At 45.3% G+C, this 20,057-nt stretch overlaps 1 protein-coding gene across 3 annotated transcripts in view; it reads right to left on the bottom strand.

Moving 5' to 3' along the window:
* Window positions 1–20,057, bottom strand: part of LOC110521032 (MAP/microtubule affinity-regulating kinase 3) — a 135,472-nt gene that overhangs the window by 22,104 nt on the left and 93,311 nt on the right. For all 3 annotated transcript variants that reach the window (XM_036975518.1, XM_036975517.1, XM_036975519.1), the window contains exons 10-14: window positions 17,621–17,720; window positions 9,759–9,871; window positions 9,061–9,214; window positions 8,214–8,434; window positions 4,462–4,568 (exon numbers count right to left, since the gene is read on the bottom strand). In XM_036975518.1, coding sequence (XP_036831413.1) covers window positions 4,462–4,568; window positions 8,214–8,434; window positions 9,061–9,214; window positions 9,759–9,871; window positions 17,621–17,720 — 695 coding nt within the window. The remainder of the gene's footprint in view (window positions 1–4,461; window positions 4,569–8,213; window positions 8,435–9,060; window positions 9,215–9,758; window positions 9,872–17,620; window positions 17,721–20,057) is intronic.

Genomic DNA, 20,057 nt, shown 5'->3' with positions numbered 1-20,057 from the left:
ATAGCAAGGCAACAGGAGGTACCGGTACAGAGTCAATGTGCGGGGGCACAGGTTAGTCCAGGTAATTGAGGTAATTGGTTATTAAAGTGACTATGCATAGATAATAAACATAGATAATAAACAGTGAGTGGCAGCAGCGTAAAAGTGGGGGAGGGGCAATGCAAATAGTCTGGGTGGCCATTTGATTAGATGTTCAGGCGTCTTATGGCTTGGGGGTAAAAGCTGTTTAGAAGCCTATTGGACCTAGACTAGGCGCTCCGGTACCGCTTGCCATGCGTTAGCAGAGAGAACAGTCTATGACTAGGGTGGCTGGAGTCAATTTTGTGACAATTTTTAGGGCACTCCTCTACTCTCCTGGATAGCAGGAAGCTTGGCCCCAGTGATGTACTGGGCCATACGCACTATCATCTGTAGTGCCTTGCGGTCGGAAGCCGAGCAGTTGCTATACCAGGCAGTGATGCAACCAGTCAGGATGCTCTCGATGGTGCATCTGTAAAACCTTTTGAGGATCTGAGGACCCATGTCAAATATTTTAAGTCTCCTGAGGGGGAATAAGTTTTATCGCGCCCTCTTCACAACTGTCTTGCTGTGCTTGGACCATGTTAGTTTGTTGCTGATGTGGACACCAAGGAACTTGAAGCTCTCAACCCTGCTCCACTACAGCCCCGTCAATGAGAATGGGGGCGTGCTCGGTCCTCCTTTTCCTGTAGTCCACAATCATCTCCTTTGTCTTGATCACGTTGAGGGGGCAGTTGTTGTCCTGTCACCACATGGCCAGGTCTCTGACCTCCTCCCTACAGGCTGTCTAGTTGTTGTCGGTGATCACGCCACTACCACTGTTGTGTCACCGGAAAACTTAATGGTGGTGTTGGAGTTGTGCATGGCCGTGCAGTCATGAGTGAACAGGGAGTATAGGAGGGGACTGAGCACGCACCCGAGGGGCCCCTGTGTTGAGGATCAGCGTGGCGGATGTGTTGTTACCTACCCTTACCACCTCGGGGCAGCCAGTCAGGAAGTGCAGGATCCAGTTGCAGAGGGAGGTGTTTTGTCCCAGGGTCCTTAGCTTATTGATGAGCTATGTGGGCACTGTGGTGAGCTGTATGAATAGCATTCTCACATTGGTGTTCCTTTTGTCCAGGTGGGAAAGGGCAGTGTGGAGTGCAATTGAGATTGCATCATCTGTGGATCTGTTGGAGCGGTATGCAAATTGGAGTGGGTCTAGGGTTTCTGGGATAATGGTGTTGATGTGAGCCATGACCAGCCTTTCAAAGTACTTCATGGCTGCAGACGTGGTAGTCATTTAGGCAGGTTACTTTAGTGTTCTTGGGCACAGGGACTACGGTGGTCTGCTTAAAACATGTTGGTATTACAGAATCAGACAGGGAAAGATTGAAAATGTCAGTGAAGACACTTGCCAGTTGGTCAGCACATGCTCAGAGTACACGTCCTGGTAATCCGTGTGGCCCTGCAGCCTTGTGAATGTTGACCTGTTTAAAGGTCTTACTCACATTGGCTGCGGAGAGCGTGTTCACACAATCGTCCGGAACAGCTGATGCTCTCATTGCATTTTTCAGTGTTACTTGCCTCAAAGCGAGAACTAATTTTGCTCGTCTTACTGGGCAGCTCTCGGCTGTGCTTCTCTACGTAGTCTGTAATAGTTTGCAAGCCCTGCTACATCCGACGAACGTCGGAGCCGGTGTAGTACGTTTCGATCTTAGTCCTGTATTGACGCTCTGCCTATTTGATGGTTCGTCGGAGGGAATAGCGGGATTTCTTATAAGCTTCAGGGTTAGAGTCCCGCTCCTTGAAAGCGGCAGCTCTACCTTTTAGCTCAATGCGGATGTTGCCTGTAATCCATGGCTTTTGATTGGGGTCACTGAGACTGTACATACATGTACATACATGTACAGTCACTGTGTGGATGATGTCATCGATGCACTTATTGAGGAAGCCAGTGACTGATGTGGTGTACTCCTCAATGCCATCGGAAGAGTCCCAGAACATATTCCAGTCTGTGATAGCAAAACAGTCCTGTAGCTTAGCATCTGCTTCATCTGACCACTTTTTTGGTGACCACTGGTGCTTCCTGCTTTAATTTGTGCTTGTAAGCAGGAATCAGGAGGATATAATTATGGTCAGATTTGCCAAAGGGAGAGCTTTGTACGCGTCTCTGTGTGTTGAGTAAAGGTGATCTAGAGTTTTTTCCCTGTGGTTGCACAATTGACATGCTGTTGGAAATGAGGTAAAAAGTTTCCCTGCATTAAAGTCCCCGGCCACAAGGAGTGCCGCCTCTGGATGAGCGTTTTCCTGTTTGCTTACGACGGAATTTATGATTATTTGTTGTCCGGACCTCTGGCAGTCTTTATGGGGGTGCCACAGGGTTCAATTCTCGGGCAGACTCTCTTCTCTGTATACATCAATGATGTCGCTCTTGCTGCTGGTGATTCTCTAATCCACCTCTATGCAGACGACCCCATTCTGTATACTTCTGGGCCTTCTTTGGACACTGTGTTAACAAACCTCCAGACGAGCTTCAATGCCATACAACTTTCCTTCCGTGGCCTCCAACTGCTCTTAAACGCAAATAAAACTAAATGCATGCTATTCAACCGATCATTGCCCGCACCTGCCCGCCCATCCAGCATCACTACTCTGGACGGTTCTGATTTAGAATACGTGAATAACTACAAATACCTAGGTGTCTGGCTAGACTGTAAACTCTCCTTCCAGACTCACATTAAGCATCTCCAATCAAAAATGACATCTAGAATCGGCTTTCTATTTCGCAACAAAGCTTCCTTCACTCATGCTGCCAAACATACCCTCGTTAAACTGACAATCCTACCGATCCTTGACTTCGGCGATGTCATCTATAAAATATGTAATCTATAAAATAGCCTGGGACTCTTCTGATGGCATTGAGGAGTACACCACATCAGTCACTGGCTTCCTCTACTCAGCAAACTGGATGTAATCTATCACAGTGCCATCCGTTTTGTCACCAAAGCCCCATATACTACCCACCACTGCGACCTGTACGCTCTCGTTGGCTGGCCCTCGCTTCATACTCGTCGCCAAACCCACTGGCTACAGGTTATCTAAGAGTCTCTGGTAGGTAAAGCCCCGCCCTATCTCAGCTCACTGGTCACCATAGCAGCACACGCTCCAGCAGGTATCTCTCACTGGTCACCCCCAAAGCTTTTTTTGCACCACAGTATCTCTACTTGCACATCCATCTTTTGCATATCTACCATTCCAGTGTTTAATTGCCATATTGTAATTACTTCGCCACCATGGCCTATTTATTGCCTTACCTCCCTTATTTGACCTTATTTGCACTCACTGTATATAGACTTTGTTTTCTTTTTTTCTACTGTATTATTGACTGTATGTTTTGTTCATTCCATGTGTAACTCTGTGTTGTTGTATGTGTCGAACTGCTATGCTTTATCTTGGCCAGGTCGCAGTTGCAAATGAGAATTTGTTCTCAACTAGCTTACCTGGTTAAATAAAGGTAAAATAAATAAAAAATAAAAATACATTGAGAGCGGTCTAAGTGCCAGCATCGGTTTGTGGTGGTAAATAGACAGCTATGAAAAATACAGATGAAAACTCTCTAGGTAGATTGTGTGGTCTACAGCTTATCATGACATACTCTACCTCAGGTGAGCAAAATATCGAGACTTCCTTAGATATCATGCACCAGCTGTTTACAAATATACATAGACTCCCACCCCTTGTCTTATCAGAGGTTCCATCCTGCCGGTACATTGTATAACCCGCCAGCTGTATGTTATTCATGCCGTCGTTCAGCCACAAGATATTACAGTTTTTAATGTCATGGTGGTAGGATATATGTGCTTTTAGTTCGTCCATTTTATTATCGAGCGATTGTACGTTGGCCATTAGTACCGATGGCAAAGGCAGATTAGCCACTCGTCGCCTGTTCCTCACAAGGCACCATGATCTCCTTCTGCAAAATCTCTGTCTCTTTCTCCTGCGAATGATGGGGATGAGGGCCTGTTCGGGTGTCTTGGAAAATCCCTCTCGTCCGACTCATTAAAGAAAATTTCTTCATCCATTTCGAGGTGAGTAATCGCTGTTCTGGTACCCAGAAGCTCTTTTCGGGCATAACAGACAGTGGCATAAATATTATGTACAAAATAAGTTACAAATAACACGAAAAAACGAACAAATAGCACAGTTGGTTAAGAGCCAATAAAACAGCAGCCATCCCCTCCAGTGCCATTTTATAATCCCCGAGCCGACTAGGTGAAGAATCTCTCAATATGTCTTTGAGCAAAGCGCTTAATTGCTCCTGTAAGTCAGTCTGGATAAGAGTGTCTGCTAAATGACTAGAACGTTTTTTTTTAAACGTGTGTGTATGCATGTATCTGGGTCTGTGTGCCTGTATTTAGGGGGCCAGGAGGGACAACAGGACAGAGCTTTGGCCCCTCTCACCTGTTCTCTTTTCCATTCTGGATGACAGCGGAGTGGCGGTCCGAGGCATTCCTGTCACTACACACATACGTGTTCCTCCTCGTCATGCCCCCTGACATTGAGTTAGCCTGGAGGGAGAGAGCGAGAGGGTTATGAAAAGAGAGAAAGAGGATAAGGGTGAGAGAGTGAAAGAAAGAGATCTTTTTTTAAACACAATCCATTTACACTCTTGTGCTTTTTGTCAGTTCTTTCACTTTTCGTGCCAATAAAGTTTCTTCAATTGAATTGATAGAGGGGGAGGAAGGAAGCTGAGACAGATGGTGACAGACAGAGAAAGAGATACAGAAATGATGAAAGAACAAACAGAAGAAAGAAAGTCATGCAGACCTCAACACACTAGCTCATAGCAGTAGAAGAATTATGGAGTGGAAAATTGGCAATCAAAGGAAAACAAGAGAAGATACTGTACTAATGAGGAGCAGTACAAATGCTGTAAACATTCTCTCTCTCTTTTTCCAACATTGACATCACCCTGTGAGCGAGAATGTCCGTGTGTTAATGTCTGCGTAATTGTGGTTGGTGTGTGAACCTGTGTGTATATACACTATACAGTGCACTTGGAAATATTCAGACCCCTTCACTTTTCTCACATTTTGTTACATTACAGCCTGATTCCAACATCGATATAAAACATGTTTAATGATCATCAATCTACACACCATACCCCATAATGACGAAGAAAAAAACAAGTTTAGAAATGTTTGCAAATAAAAATGTAAATATCACATTTACGTAAGTAATCAGACTCTTTACTCAGTACTTTGTTGAAGCACCTTTGGCAGCGATTACAGCCTTGAGTCTTTGGCACACCTGTATTTGGGGAGTTTATCCCATTCTTCTCTGCAGATCCTCTCAAGCTCTGTCGGGATGGATGGGAAGCATTGATGCACAGCTATTTTCATGTTCGATCGGGTTCATGTCCGGGCTCTGGCTGGGCCACTCAAGGACATTTAGAGACTTGTCACGAAGCCACTCCTGCGTTGTCTTGGCTGTGTGCTTAGGGTCGTTGTCCTGTTGGAAGGTGAACCTAGCCCCAGAGGTCCTGAGCGCTCTGGAGCAGGTTTTCATCAAGGATCTCGCTGTACTTTGCTCCGTTCATCTTTCCTTTGATCCTGACTAATCTCCCAGTCCCTGCCGCTGAAAAACATCCCCACAGCATGATGCTGCCACCACCATGCTTCACCGTAGAGATGGTACCAGGTTTCTTTCAAATGTGACGCTAGGCATTCAGGCCAAAAAGTTAAATATTGGTTTCATCAGACCAGAGAATCTTGTTTCTCTTGGTCTGAGAGTTCTTTAGGATCCTTTTGGCGAACTCCAAGTGGGCTGTCGTGCCTTTTACTGAGGAGTGGCTTCCGTCTGGCCACTCTACCATGAAGGCCTGATTGGTAAAGTGCTGCAGAGATGGTTGTCCTTCTGGAAGGTTCTCCCATCTCCACAAAGGAACTCTGGAGTTCTGTCAGAGTGACCATTGGGTTCGTGGTCATCTCCCTGACCAAGGCCCTTCTCCCACGATTGCTAAGTTTGGCCGGGCGGCCAGCTCTAGGAAGAGTCTTGGTGGTTCCAAACTTCTTCCATTTTGGCCACTGTGTTCTTGGGGACCTTCAATGCTGTAGAAATGTTTCGGTACCCTTCCCCAGATCTGTGCCTTGAAACAATCCTGTCTCGGAGCTCTACGGACAATTCCTTCGACCTCATGACTTGGTTTTTGCTCTGAAATGCACTGTCAACTGTGGGAGGTGTGTGCCTTTCCAAATCATGTCCAATCAATTGAATTTATCACAGGTGGACTCCAATCAAGTTGTAGAAACATTTCAAGGATGATCAATAGAAACAGGATGCACCTGAGATACATTTTGAGTCTCATAGCAAAGGCTCTGAATACTTACAGAGGGGCAAAAAAGTATTTAGTCAGCCACCAATTGTGCAAGTTCTCCCACTTAAAAAGATGAGAGAGGCCTGTAATTTTCATCATAGGTACACTTCAAATCACATTGTAGGATTTTTACTTAATTTATTTGCAAATTATGGTGGAAAATAAGTATTTGGTCAATAACAAAAGTTTATCTCAATACTTTGTCATATACCCTTTGTTGGCCACTGTATGTAAGTAAGGGTTCTATTTTTTATACATTTGCAAAAATGCTTTGTCATTATGGGGTAATTGTGTGTAGATTGGTGAGAAAAAACAAAAATGTAATCCATTTTAGAATAAGGTTGTAATGTAACAAATTGTGGAAAAAGTGAAGGTGTTTGAATACTTTACGAATGCACTGTGTATACAAAAGTACGTAGACAACCCTTAAATTAGTGGATGCGGCTATATCAGCCACACCTGCTGATAGTGTATAAATAGAGCACACCGTCATGCAATCTCCATAGACAAACATTGTAAGTAGAATGGCCTTACTGAAGAGCTCAGTGACTTTCAATGTGGCACCGTCATAGAATGCCGTCTTTCCAACAAGTCAGTTCATCTGCTAGAGCTGCCCAGTTCAACTGTAAGTGCTGTTATTGTGAAGTGGAAACGTCTAGGAGCAACAACCTCTCAGCCGCGAAGTGGTAGGCCACACAAGCTCACAGAACGGGACTGTTGAGTGCTGAAGCACGTAAAAATCATCTGTCCTCAGTTGCAACACTCACTACTGAGTTCAAAACTGTCTCTATATGAAATGGATTTCTATGGCCGAGAAAATCACACACAAGCCTAAGATCACCATGCGCAGCCTGCCGAGTGGCGCAGCGGTCTAAGGCACTGCATCACAGTGCTTGAGGCGTTATTACATACCCGGGTTCGATCCCAAGCTGGATCACAACCGCCGTGACCGGGAGTCCCATAGGGCGGCGCACAATTGGCAAAGCGCTGTCTGGGTTAGGGGAGGATTTGGCCGGGGGGGGGGGGGCTTTCCTTGGCTCATTGCGCTCTAGTGACTCCTTGTGGCGGGCCTGGCGCCTGCAGGTGGACTTTGGTTGTCAGTTGAGTGGTGTTTCCTCCGACACATTGGCGCAGCTGGCTTCCGGGTTAAGCGCGGGCGGATGTTAAGAAGTGCGGTTTGGCGGGTCATGTTTCGGAGGACGCATGACTTGACCTTTGCCGCACTTGAGTCTGTTGGGGAGTTGCAGCGATGGGACAAAATAGTAATTGGGGAGAAAAAGAGGGTAAAATAAAAATCCCATGGCTGGAGTGATGAATCGCGCTTCACCATCTGGCAGTCCAACATACGAATCTGGGTTTGGCGGATGCCCGAATGCATAGTGCCAACTGTAAAGTTTGGTGGAGGAGGAATAACGGTCTGGGGCTGTTTTTCATGGTTCGGGCCCCTTAGTTCCAGTGAAAGGAAATCTTAACGCTACAGTATACAATGTCATTGTAGACGATTCAGTGCTTTCAACGTTTTGGCAACAGTTTGGGGAAGGCCCTTTCCTGTTCCAGCATGACAATGCCCCCATGCACAACGCAATGGTCCATACAGAAATGGTTTGTCGAGATTGGTGTGGAAGAACTTGACTGGCCTGCACACCTTTGGGATGAATTGAATAGCCAACTGCAAACATCACTAATGCTTGTGGCTGAATGAGAGTCCCTACAGCAATGTTCCAACATCTAGTTGAAAGCCTTCCCAAAAGAGTGGAGGCTGTTATAGCAGCAAATAATGACCATGCTTTTTTAATGAGTGTAGTGTATCTTCCATGTGTATATTCTTTGTACTCACGGTGGGTGTGGTGGAGCCTTTCTTGTGGTCGGGGATGTCGGCCTTGTTGGGGTTGTTGGCATTACCTAGTAGGGGACTGGCAGGGGCAACGCCGCCACTGCGTCCACCCGACAAACCAGACTTCTGGGTCTGAGCACCCCCGTCCTCTTTGTAGTCGCCGTTGTCGGCCGAGGTGGTCTGGCTCCTCTTGGGGTAGCCCACCGAGGGGATGGACGGACCGGCTGGATGGATGGAGGGAGGGAGAGATACAGGGATCAGCGTGGAGTTAGAATGGGAACTGTGCTGCATTGGAGGTTCACATGCATCTTCCTATATTTCCCCATATTCTCTTTACCTCCTTTCCTCCTGTCCCACTTACATCATCTTCCTCCCAGTCCCTCCCTCCCTCCCAGCCCCTCTCTCCCACCCTCTCCTCCCTCCCAGCCCTTCTCTCCATCCCAGCCCCTTTCTCCTCTATCTCCTCCCTCCCAGCCCCTCTCTCCCTCCCAGCCCCGCCCCTCTTTCCCTCCCAGCCCCTCTCTCCCCCCTCTCCTCCCCTCTCCTCCCTCCCAGCCCCTCTCCTCCCTCCCAGACCCTCCCTCCCTCCCAGCCACTCTCTCCATGCCCCCTCTGCTCTCTCCATGCCCCCTCTGCTCTCTCCATGCCCCCTCTGCTCTCTCCATGCCCCCTCTGCTCTCTCCATGCCCCCTCTGCTCTCTCCATGCCCCCTCTGCTCTCTCCATGCCCCCTCTGCTCTCTCCATGCCCCCTCTGCTCTCTCCATGCCCCCTCTGCTCTCTCCATGCCCCCTCTGCTCTCTCCATGCCCCCTCTGCTCTCTCCATGCCCCCTCCGCTCCCTCTCCCTCACCCTGGTCGCTGTAGCGTCTCTGTTTCTGGGTGCTGGAGATGGACCGCTGGGTCTTGAGATGGGCAGAAGACTGGCCGTTGTTGTTGTGCTCGCTGGCGGGCCGTGCCTTGGCCAGAGACAAGTTACTGCTAGAGCTGGAGTCACTAGCCTCCAACTTCGAGAGAGAAGAAAAGTTTCCTATTAAATCACGCTGCATATGAGTTTTACTGTATTTTTTGGATCTGTGCTCTTTGGAAAAGTCACTCAATACGTTTCACATAGCATTTCAAATAGGGACATTTGTGACTGTGGCGGTATCATCCAAACAGACTGTGTCACTTCAGATATTATGTATGTCATTTGGTTTCAAACCTGTATACTTTCAACCACTTACATACCCCTAAACATTGATTTTAAAAAAATAAAATGGTGCTAAAAGCAAGGAACCAATACATGATAGAACCAGTGCTTTCTAACATGGTCATTTATGGCCAGGTACTGGGTCAATCCCAAATCGTTCCCTTAACCCTACACACTTGTGTAGATTGAGAGGATTTGATTGGTTTAGCAATATCGTGAAACTTCCACCGAGCCTATCTGAGGGCAAGGTGAAGCTATTACAAGATTGATTACACAGGTCAAATCCTCTCAGCATCTGCCCAGTGCAGGGCTTGGGGGACAATTTGGGATTGGGCCACTTTTGCCCAGTCTGTCCTTACCTCTGTGGACTTCCTGCCCAGTAGCAGGTAGGTGGCAGTGATCTCATCGTACTTCATCCTGGTTAAAGACTCAGTGACCTCCTCTTGAGTGTAGCCCATCTCCACCATGATGTCTGCAGGGAATCAGGAGTGGGACAGGACAGGCATTAGCCTCACGAAACGTGGTACGGATCTTTTTAGACCTTAGAACTGGAACCTCCATCAGAAGCTAGCCTTCAGAGGCCAGCCAGGTAATTAGCTACTAGCTATTTAGTCATTGTTAGCCACTGCTAGCAGTCTTTACTTTTAACACAGACACCAGCCGCTTTAGCCCGGATAATATCTGCCAGTCTGCACAGCGCAATATCAGCCCTGAGCATAACGGATTCCTGCCGCAAGCTCTGGGCCATTACACCGGATCATCGCAGCTAGCTAGCGGCTACCGAGTGGCTATCGTGGCTAACGCCCTTGTCCAGAAGTAAGCACCAGTTAGCCTTGAGATAGGCCCATTCCCCCTGCTAGCAAACAAAGTACACCAACTACAATACCTCTTTTGCCAATTAGCCTGGACCCTCTATCGACACGGAGCCCTGCCGATCCATCACGACTGGTCTGCTGATGTATATTGGCCGATGTGCTCTCAACCGGCCTCTGCGTTGTTGATGTCGGTGAGGACCCAGCTACTAGCCCCGACCCGCTAACTCTCTGAGCGCCGTGTCTCCCGCTCGCCTAGCGTAGTGACGACTGCCGAGCGGCTCCCTGTTTCGTCCATTGCTGCTTATTGGACCCTATGATCCCACGGCTACACAGCTGATGCCTACTGGACTGTTCATTAACACGGTACTTCATTTTGTTTATCCGTCGGCCCCAGCCTTGAACTCAGGCCCTGTGTGTAACTAACTGACCCTCTCTGCCCATTCATTCATCCATTTACCCGTTCTTGTTGTCTTAGCTGTTTACCCGTTGTTGTCTTAGCCCTCCCAATCAACACCTGTGATTGCTTTATGCCTGTTGTTTAGGGTAGCTCTCATTGTTTTGTTTTACTGCGGAGCCCCTAGTCCTGCTCAACATGCCTCAGTTACCTCCCTTGCCCCACCCCTCACACATGCGGAGACAGCACCTAGTTTAACTGCCACTTGCAGAGATGCAGCCTCTCTCATCGTCACTCAATGCCTAGGTTTACCTCCACTCTTCTCGCACCCTACCATGCCCTTGCCTGAGCATTATGCCCTGAATCTATCCTACCACGCCCAGAAGTCTGCTCCTTTCACTCTGTTCCGAACGCACTAGACGACCAGTTCTTATAGCCTTTAGCTGTACCCTAATTCTACTCCACCTCTATTCCTCTGGTGATGTAGAGGTTAACCCAGGTCCTGTGTGTCCCCAGGCGCTCTCATTTGTTGACTTCAGTAACCGGAAAAGCCTTGGGTACAAGCATGTTAACATCAGAAGCCTCCTCCCTAAGTTTGTTTTATTCACTGCTTTAGCACACTCCGCCAACTCTGATGTCCTTGACGTGTCTGAATCCTGGCTTAGGAAGGCCACCAAAAATTCAGAAATTTCCATCCCCAATTACAACATTGTCCATCAAGATAGAACTGCTAAAGGGGGAGGAGTTGCAATCTACTGTAGAGATAGTAGGACAGAGCTCTGCAAGCTATCAAGGTCTCTGCCCAAACAGATCGAGCTACTACTTTTAAAAATCCATCTCTCACTGTTGCCACTTGTTATAGACCCCCTCAGCTCCCAGCTGTGCCCTGGACAACATATGTGAATTGATTGCCCCCCATCCATCGTCAGAGTTCGTACAGTTAGGTGACCTAAACTGGGATATGCTTAACCCCCGGATGCCCTCAATCTCAAACAAATTAGCAAGGAACCTACCAGGTACAACCCCAAATCCGTAAACATGGGAAACCCATGATATCATCCTGACTAACTTGCCCTCTAAATACACCACAGCGATCACTGCCTCATTGCCTGCATCCGTTATGGGTCCGACCACCCCTCATCAGTGTCAAACGCCCCCTAAAACACTTCTGCAAGCAGGTCTTTATAATCGACCTGGCCCGGGTATCCTGAAAAAATACTACTGACCTCATCCCATCAGTAGAGGATGCCTGGTTATTCTTCAAAAGTGCCTTCCTCACCATCTTAAATCAGCATGGCACTTTTAAAAAATGTAGACCTAAGAACAGATATAGCCCTTGGTTCACCCCAGACTTGACTGCCCTTGACCAGCACAAAAACATCCTGTGGGGCACTGCATTAGCTTTGATTAGTCCCCGCGATATGCAACTTTTCAGGGAAGTTACGAACCAATATACACAGGCAGTTAGAAAAGCCAAGGCTAGCTTTTTCAAACAGAAATGTGCATCCTGTAGCACTAATTGAAAAAAGTTCTGGGACACTGTAAAGTCCATGGAGAATAAGAGCACCTCCTCCCAGCTGCCCACTGCTCTGAGGCTAGGAAACACTGTCACCAACGATAAATCCACAATAATCGAGAATTTCAAGAAGCATTTCGCTACGGCTGGCCACGCTTCCAACTGGTTACCCCAACCCCGGCCAACAGCTCTGCGCCCCCCCACAGCAACTGCCCCCCCCCCCGCGCTTCTCGTTCACCCAAATCCAGACAGCTGATGTCCTAAAAGAGCTGCAGAATCTGGATCCCTACAAATCAGCTGGACTAGACAATCTGGACCCTCTCTTCCTAAAATGATCAACCTCCATTGTCGCAACCCCTATTACTGGTCTGCTCAACCTTTCTTTCGTATCATCTGAGATTCCTAAAGATTGGAAAGCTGCCGCGGTCATCCCCCTCTTCAAAGGGGGAGACACTCTAGATCCAAGCTATTACAGACCTGTATCTATCCTACCCTGCCATTCTAAAACCTTTGAAATCCAAGATAACAAACAGATCACCGACCATTTCGAATCCCACCGTACCTTCTCCGCTATGCAATCTGGTTTCCGAGCTGGTCAAGGGTGCACCTCAGCCACGCTCAAAGTCCTAAACAATATCATAACCGCCTTCGATAAGAGACAATACTGTGCAGCCATCTTCATCGACCTGGCCAAGGCTTTCGACTCTGTCAATCACCTTATTCTTATCGGCAGACTCAAAAGCCTTGGTTTCTCTAATGACTGCCTCGCCTGGTTCACTAACTACTTCTCTGATAGAGTTCAGCGTGTCAAATCAGAGGGCCTGTTGCCTGGACCTCTGGCAGTTTCTATGGGGGTGCCACAGGGTTCAATTCCCGGTCCGACTCTTTTCTCTGTGTATATATTAATGATGTCGATCTTGCTGCGGGTGATTCTGTGATCCTCATTTGCACACACTGTATACAGATTTTCTATTGTTTTATTGTCTGTATGGTTGTTTATCCCATGTGTAACTTTGTGTTGTTGGCGTCACACTTTTTTGCTTTATCTTGGCCAGGTCGCAGTTGTAAATGAGAACTTGTTCTCAACCTACCTAGTTAAGTAAAAGTGAAATACATTTCTTAAATAAAAACACCCAATAGCCTGTGGTGGTCTAGCAGTTAGGGCTGCTGCCTACAGAGCACACCGTGTCGGCGTGGGTTTGAATCCGGCCCACACCCTTCTGACCCTCTCAACTTCCCCGTCTCTCCCTCTCACAGCCTCTATTCAATAAAGAAACAAATATGTGAGGAGAAAAGCAAATAACCAATAGGCTGGGAGCGTGTGAACATCGCCATTTCCTATTTGTTAAGGGGGAACCAAAAATACTAGGGGGCATTGAACTTATTAATTTCATTGAATAAACATTATTAATCCCACAAGGCTAAATTGTATGTTCAGCAACAACATACTAATGCATATATTAGAGACATATTGACAGAGCACTGACGGCTGGTGAAACAAACATAACCTAACCCAAAAACAAAATCTAAAATGAAGACCGTAAATAAAGGTGAATAAACTGTACATAATGTGGGGAACCAAACAGGGCCTCCTTGTTGTTGAGACTGTGGAATATCCTCTGACACACACTCGTCTCTCTCCCACTGCTGAGTGAGATCAATGTGCCATCGACAGAGGGCATGGTAGGGGAGGGGGCAAGCCCTGGGGGTCCGAGTGGAAAGAACAAGGCCTGCCAGACTGTATCGACTTGTGGATCTGTGTGCGGTTGTGTTAATGCATGGTCGTGCATGATTTTTAATGACTGTGTGTTTTAATAACTGTGTGTGTTAAGGTGTGTGTGTGTGTCTAAGTGAAGTGCTAGACCATGTGCTCCCTGCGTGTCTGAAAACAACACAGCTCTGCCAGGCTCACGTTGGGCACAGCATGCAAGGCTAGCCCCTAACACAGGGGGTAAGGGGCGATTCCCTCTAAATACATGTGCCAACCCATCTGAATCAGGTGTGTTAGAGCTAGACAGGATCAAAAGCCTGTATACTCAGTAACTCTCCATGAAGTGGCATGAACATCCCTGGTTTAATAAAGTCATTGACTCTCCCAAATGGCACCCTATTCCCTACATAGTGCACTACTTTTGACCAGAGCCCTATTAATCATAGTACATTATTTAGGGAATGGGATGCCATTTAGGATGATAGTGTATAGATTTCTAGATGTAAAGCCAGTCCCCAATTCCCTCCCTAACCCTTCCTTAATGCAGATCTAAGGTGTAAGCAATATGGTAGAAGCTCCACCCCTACACTCTTTAAACCTATACCTGTTCAGATCTGAAAACATTGAAAGGTAAGGAAGCAAATTGGGAGCCGCTGATATACAGTGCCTTGCGAAAGTATTCGGCCCCCTTGAACTTTGCGACCTTTTGCCACATTTCAGGCTTCAAACATAAAGATATAAAACTGTATTTTTCTGTGAAGAATCAACAACAAGTGGGACACAATCATGAAGTGGAACGACATTTATTGGATATTTCAAACTTTTTTAACCTGTTAGAGCTCTAGGGGCGCTATTTCATTTTTGGATAAAAAACGTTCCCGTTTTAAGCGCGATATTTTGTCACGAAAAGATGCTCGACTATGCATATTCTTGACAGTTTTGGAAAGAAAACACTCTGAAGTTTCAGAATCTGCAAAGATTTTGTCTGTAAGTGCCCCAGAACTCATTCTACAGGCGAAACCAAGATGATGCATCACCCAGGAATTAGCAGAATTTCTGAAGCTCTGTTTTCCATTCTCTCCTTATATGGCTGTGATTGCGCAACGAATGAGCCTACACTTTCTGTCGTTCGCCCAAGGTCTTAGCAGCATTGTGACGTATTTGTAGGCATATCATTGGAAGATTGACCATAAGAGACTACATTTTCCAAGTGTCCGCCTGGTGTCCTGCGTCAAATTCGGTGCGCAATTGCCAGCTGCTTCTACTTTACCATTTGATTCAGGGGAGAAAGCATGTGTCCAAGAACGATGTATCAATGAAGAGATATGTGAAAAACACCTTGATGATTGATTCTAAACAACGTTTGCCATGTTTTCAGTCGATATTATGGAGTTAATTTGGAAAAAAGTTCGCGTTTTGAGGACTGAATTTTCTGATTTTTTTTGGTAGCCAAATGTGATGTATAAAACGGAGCTATTTCTAATACACAAGGAATCTTTTTGGAAAAACTGAGCATCTGCTATCTAACTGAGAGTATCCTCATTGAAAACATCAGAAGTTCTTCAAAGGTAAATGATTTTATTTGAAGGCTTTTATGTTTTTGTTAATGTTGCGTGCTGGATGCTAACGCTAATGCTAACGCTAAATGCTAACGCGAAATGCTAACGCTAGCTAGCTACTTTTACACAAATGATTGTTTTCCTATGGTTGAGAAGCATATTTTGAAAATCTGAGATGACAGTGTTGTTTACAAAAGGCTAAGCTTGAGAGATGGCATATTTATTTCATTTCATTTGCGATTTTCATAAATAGTTAACGTTGTGTTATGCTAATGAGCTTGCTGATAGATTTACACAATCCTGGATACAGGGGTTTTTTCATAGCTAAACGTGACGCAGAAAACGGAGCGATTTGTCCTAAACAAATAATCTTTCAGGAAAAACTGAACATTTGCTATCTGAGAGTCTCCTCATTGAAAACATCTGAAGTTCTTCAAAGGTAAATGATTTTATTTGAATGCTTTTCTGTTTTTTTGTGTAAATGTTGCCAGCTGAATGCTAATGCTAAATGCTACGTTAGCCATCAATACTGTTACACAAATGCTTGTTTTGCAATGGTTGAGAAGCATATTTTGAAAATCTGAGATGACAGTGTTGTTAACAAAAGGCTAAGCTTGAGAGCTAGCATATTTATTTCATTTCATTTGCGATTTTCATGAATAGTTAACGTTGCGTTATGGTAATGAGCTTGAGTCTGTATTCACGATCCCGGATCCGGGATGGGGAGATCAGAAAGGTTAACAAATCAAAAACTGAAAAATTGGGCGTGCAAAATGATTCAGCCCCCTTAAGTTAATACTTTGTAGCGCCACCTTTTGCTGCGATTACAGCTGTAAGTCGCTTGGGGTATGTCTCTATCAGTTTTGCACATCGAGAGACTGACATTTTTTCCCATTCCTCCTTGCAAAACAGCTCGAGCTCAGTGAGGTTGGATGGATCGCATTTGTGAACAGCAGTTTTCAGTTCTTTCCACAGATTCTCGATTGGATTCAGGTCTGGACTTTGACTTGGCCATTCTAACACCTGGATATGTTTATTTTTGAACCATTCCATTATAGATTTTGCTTTATGTTTTGGATCATTGTCTTGTTGGAAGACAAATCTCCGTCCCAGTCTCAGGTCTTTTGCAGACTCCATCAGGTTTTCTTCCAGAATGGTCCTGTATTTGGCTCCATCCATCTTTCCATCAATTTTAACCATCTTCCCTGTCCCTGCTAAAGAAAAGCAGGCCCAAACCATGATGCTGCCACCACCATGTTTGACAGTGGGGATGGTGTGTTCAGCTGTGTTGCTTTTACGCCAAACATAACGTTTTGCATTGTTGCCAAAAAGTTCAATTTTGGTTTCATCTGACCAGAGCACCTTCTTCCACATGTTTGGTGTGTCTCCCAGGTGGCTTGTGGCAAACTTTAAACGACACTTTTTATGGATATCTTTAAGAAATGGCTTTCTTCTTGCCACTCTTCCATAAAGGCCAGATTTGTGCAATATACAACTGATTGTTGTCCTATGGACAGAGTCTCCCACCTCAGCTGTAGATCTCTGCAGTTCATCCAGAGTGATCATGGGCCTCTTGGCTGCATCTCTGATCAGTCTTCTCCTTGTATGAGCTGAAAGTTTAGAGGGACGGCCAGGTCTTGGTAGATTTGCAGTGGTCTGATACTCCTTCCATTTCAATATTATCGCTTGCACAGTGCTCCTTGGGATGTTTAAAGCTTGGGAAATCTTTTTGTATCCAAATCCGACTTTAAACTTCTTCACAACAGTATCTCGGACCTGCCTGGTGTGTTCCTTGTTCTTCATGATGCTCTCTGCGCTTTTAACGGACCTCTGAGACTATCACAGTGCAGGTGCATTTATACGGAGACTTGATTACACACAGGTGGATTGTATTTATCATCATTAGTCATTTAGGTCAACATTGGATCATTCAGAGATCCTCACTGAACTTCTGGAGAGAGTTTGCTGCACTGAAAGTAAAGGGGCTGAATAATTTTGCACGCCCAATTTTTCAGTTTTTGATTTGTTAAAAAAGTTTGAAATATCCAATAAATGTCGTTCCACTTCATGATTGTGTCCCACTTGTTGTTGATTCTTCACAAAAAATACAGTTTTATATCTTTATGTTTGAAGCCTGAAATGTGGCAAAAGGTCGCAAAGTTCAAGGGGGCCAAATACTTTCGCAAGGCACTGTATATAGAGAGAGGAGTGTTGGAGTCAATGTACCTATTCTCTTCTGGTCTGTGATGTCCTGTTCTGGCTCCATGAATGGCTTCAGTTCATTCTCCTCTAGGCCTGCGTTTATCCACCGGTCCTTCATGATTTGCTATGAGGGAGAAGGACATACACAAACATCAGTCTCGGCTCTAGAGGCCCAATTACCCGCCAAACGAAGTGGAATTTCATAACAGCGATGCCTAATCCTAAATCAACCACTCACCCCTACATTGTGCGCCTATGCACTTAGATCTGTAATAGATACAGCAGTTTGTAAATATTTCAGCCTAAGCTATCAAAAGGCAAAATTAGGGGCCATTATAATATTGCTTATCTCATCTTTTCAGATGTACCCAAGTGAGGTAATGGAGAGGGCCCACGGGTAGGGAGGGGCAAGGGGTCGATTTGGGATTGGGTAAAATAGTGGCAATACAGTGCATTAAGAAAGAATTCAGACCTCTTTACATTTTGTTACGTTACAGCCTTATTCTAAAATTGATTACATTCTTTTTTCCCTCAATACCCCATAATAACAAAGCGAAAACAGGTTTTTAGAAATGTTTGCTAATTACATTTTTTTTTTTTTACAGAATTACCTAATTTACATAAGTATTCAGACCCTTTACTCAGTACTTTGTTGGCAGCAAAAACAGGACAAGTCTCATAGCAAAGGGTCTGAATACTTATGTAAATTAGGTGTTTCTGTTTTCAATTTTGTTTTTTTTAGCAACAAGTTTTCACTTTGTCATTATGGGGTATTGTGTGGAGATTGATGTGGATTTTTTTTTAACTTAACCAATTTTAGAACAGGGCTGTAACGTAGCAAAATGTGGAAAAATTGAAGGGATCTGAATACTTTTCGAAGGCACTGTTTGTGCCAGTCTCTTTCTGCTTCGGCCAACTCTTTTCTCATGGGCTTGTTTGACAACTCTGCTACTCAAGTAACAGCCTGGACGTCTGCTGGTGTTAGATTCTTCCTGGTAGTAAAATGATTGATTCATTTCACTGAATGGCCCGAGATGCCATTCACCTAGGTTGTGTTCATTGGGGCACACCACAGAAAACATTTCAAAACGTTTTTCAACAGAGAACACAAACAAGCGTTGGTGCCTCATTAAGTCGACCCTAGTGTCCCATGTCTGAACAGTTCCTTGATTAGAAGGGAAGGATGAAAACCAGCAGAGTTGCGGACCTCCAGGTCCAGATTTGGGATGGGGGGGGGGGGGTTGGGACTAATTCCAATTTAATTTCAAATCAGGAATTGACTGAATTGAAATAAAATTCACCCCAACTCTGGATGAGGCTCTATAGAAGCCTCATCCAGGTCAGTAGAGTAGTTTACTGGGGTCACATTCAGCAGAGAACTTTACATACCATTCAGATTGAAAAATAAATCCTTCTCTCTCAAGAGGAAATTGTGTCAACTCTATACAATATATTTATATCTGCAATATTCTGGAACGTTGCAACATCCTGAACGCGACCCAGGATCCATTCCAATGGGGAGCATCTGATAAGTTGAATGGGGGAGCCAGGGTTGGGCTCAGTTCCATTTCACTTCAGCCATTTCAGGGAATCGAATGCTTGGTTCAAATTCTTGGGACTTTTAGCATAAAGCAAGATTGAGATCTTAGTTTTTTCATTCCGAGCTAGGTAAAAAAGCAGTTTTCCTAAAATGGCCTTATAAATAAGAATGTACCAGTGTTTGAGCCTGCATGTTGCTAGTGATGTCCACCTGACAGCACTGTAGAGAACACAGTGAGTTCGACGTCTCTGATTGGTGACGAAACAAAGTGCTGCAAAGATACACAGTGCCAAGAGCCTTCATTGTAGAGCTCGAGTCTTGAGTCACATAAACAGTATGACCATAGTCCAAGTACAAGATAACTATTTTCTCGTGGCATAGGAAAACAAGCTTTGTGCCGGAGTATACGCAGCTGGAGTTTCCTGGCAATGTTCTCCACGTGGGTGGTGAAGCCACTCCTCATCCACCCAAACTCCCAGATATGTGTACGTTCTGATTTGCTCTATGGAATGTCAATCCAAGGTAGTAATTACATGCTTGTCAGGATGGTTTCCAGGATGAAGATTTCAGAACAAGCTTCAAATTGTACAGATTCTGTTGAATGATGTTAGAGCTTTTTCAAAAGCCAAAGTTAAACTGCTGTCACTTGAATAGAGAACAGTGTCTTCCACGTAAAAACGTACATCAGCTGTCTCAATATGGCTCCCAATGATGTTGATATAGATAATAAACAGGGGACCTAAAATCGATCTTTACGGTGTCCGACTCACAACCATCTGGCTTAACACACTGTGCTTGAAAATACAGAGAGAGGTACTCAGTAATGTGTTGTATTGGATTTGCCCCAAACATAACACATTGTTAATTGCTTTGCCTCATTTTGAGCTGTATTACTTCATTGCCTTGTTGCAAACAGGGTGC

Source organism: Oncorhynchus mykiss, chromosome 4 (assembly GCF_013265735.2).
Source record: "Oncorhynchus mykiss isolate Arlee chromosome 4, USDA_OmykA_1.1, whole genome shotgun sequence".
Lineage (NCBI taxonomy): Eukaryota > Metazoa > Chordata > Actinopteri > Salmoniformes > Salmonidae > Oncorhynchus > Oncorhynchus mykiss.
Note: the sequence above shows the minus strand (reverse complement) of the source record. Positions and strands in the feature narration are given on the sequence as shown.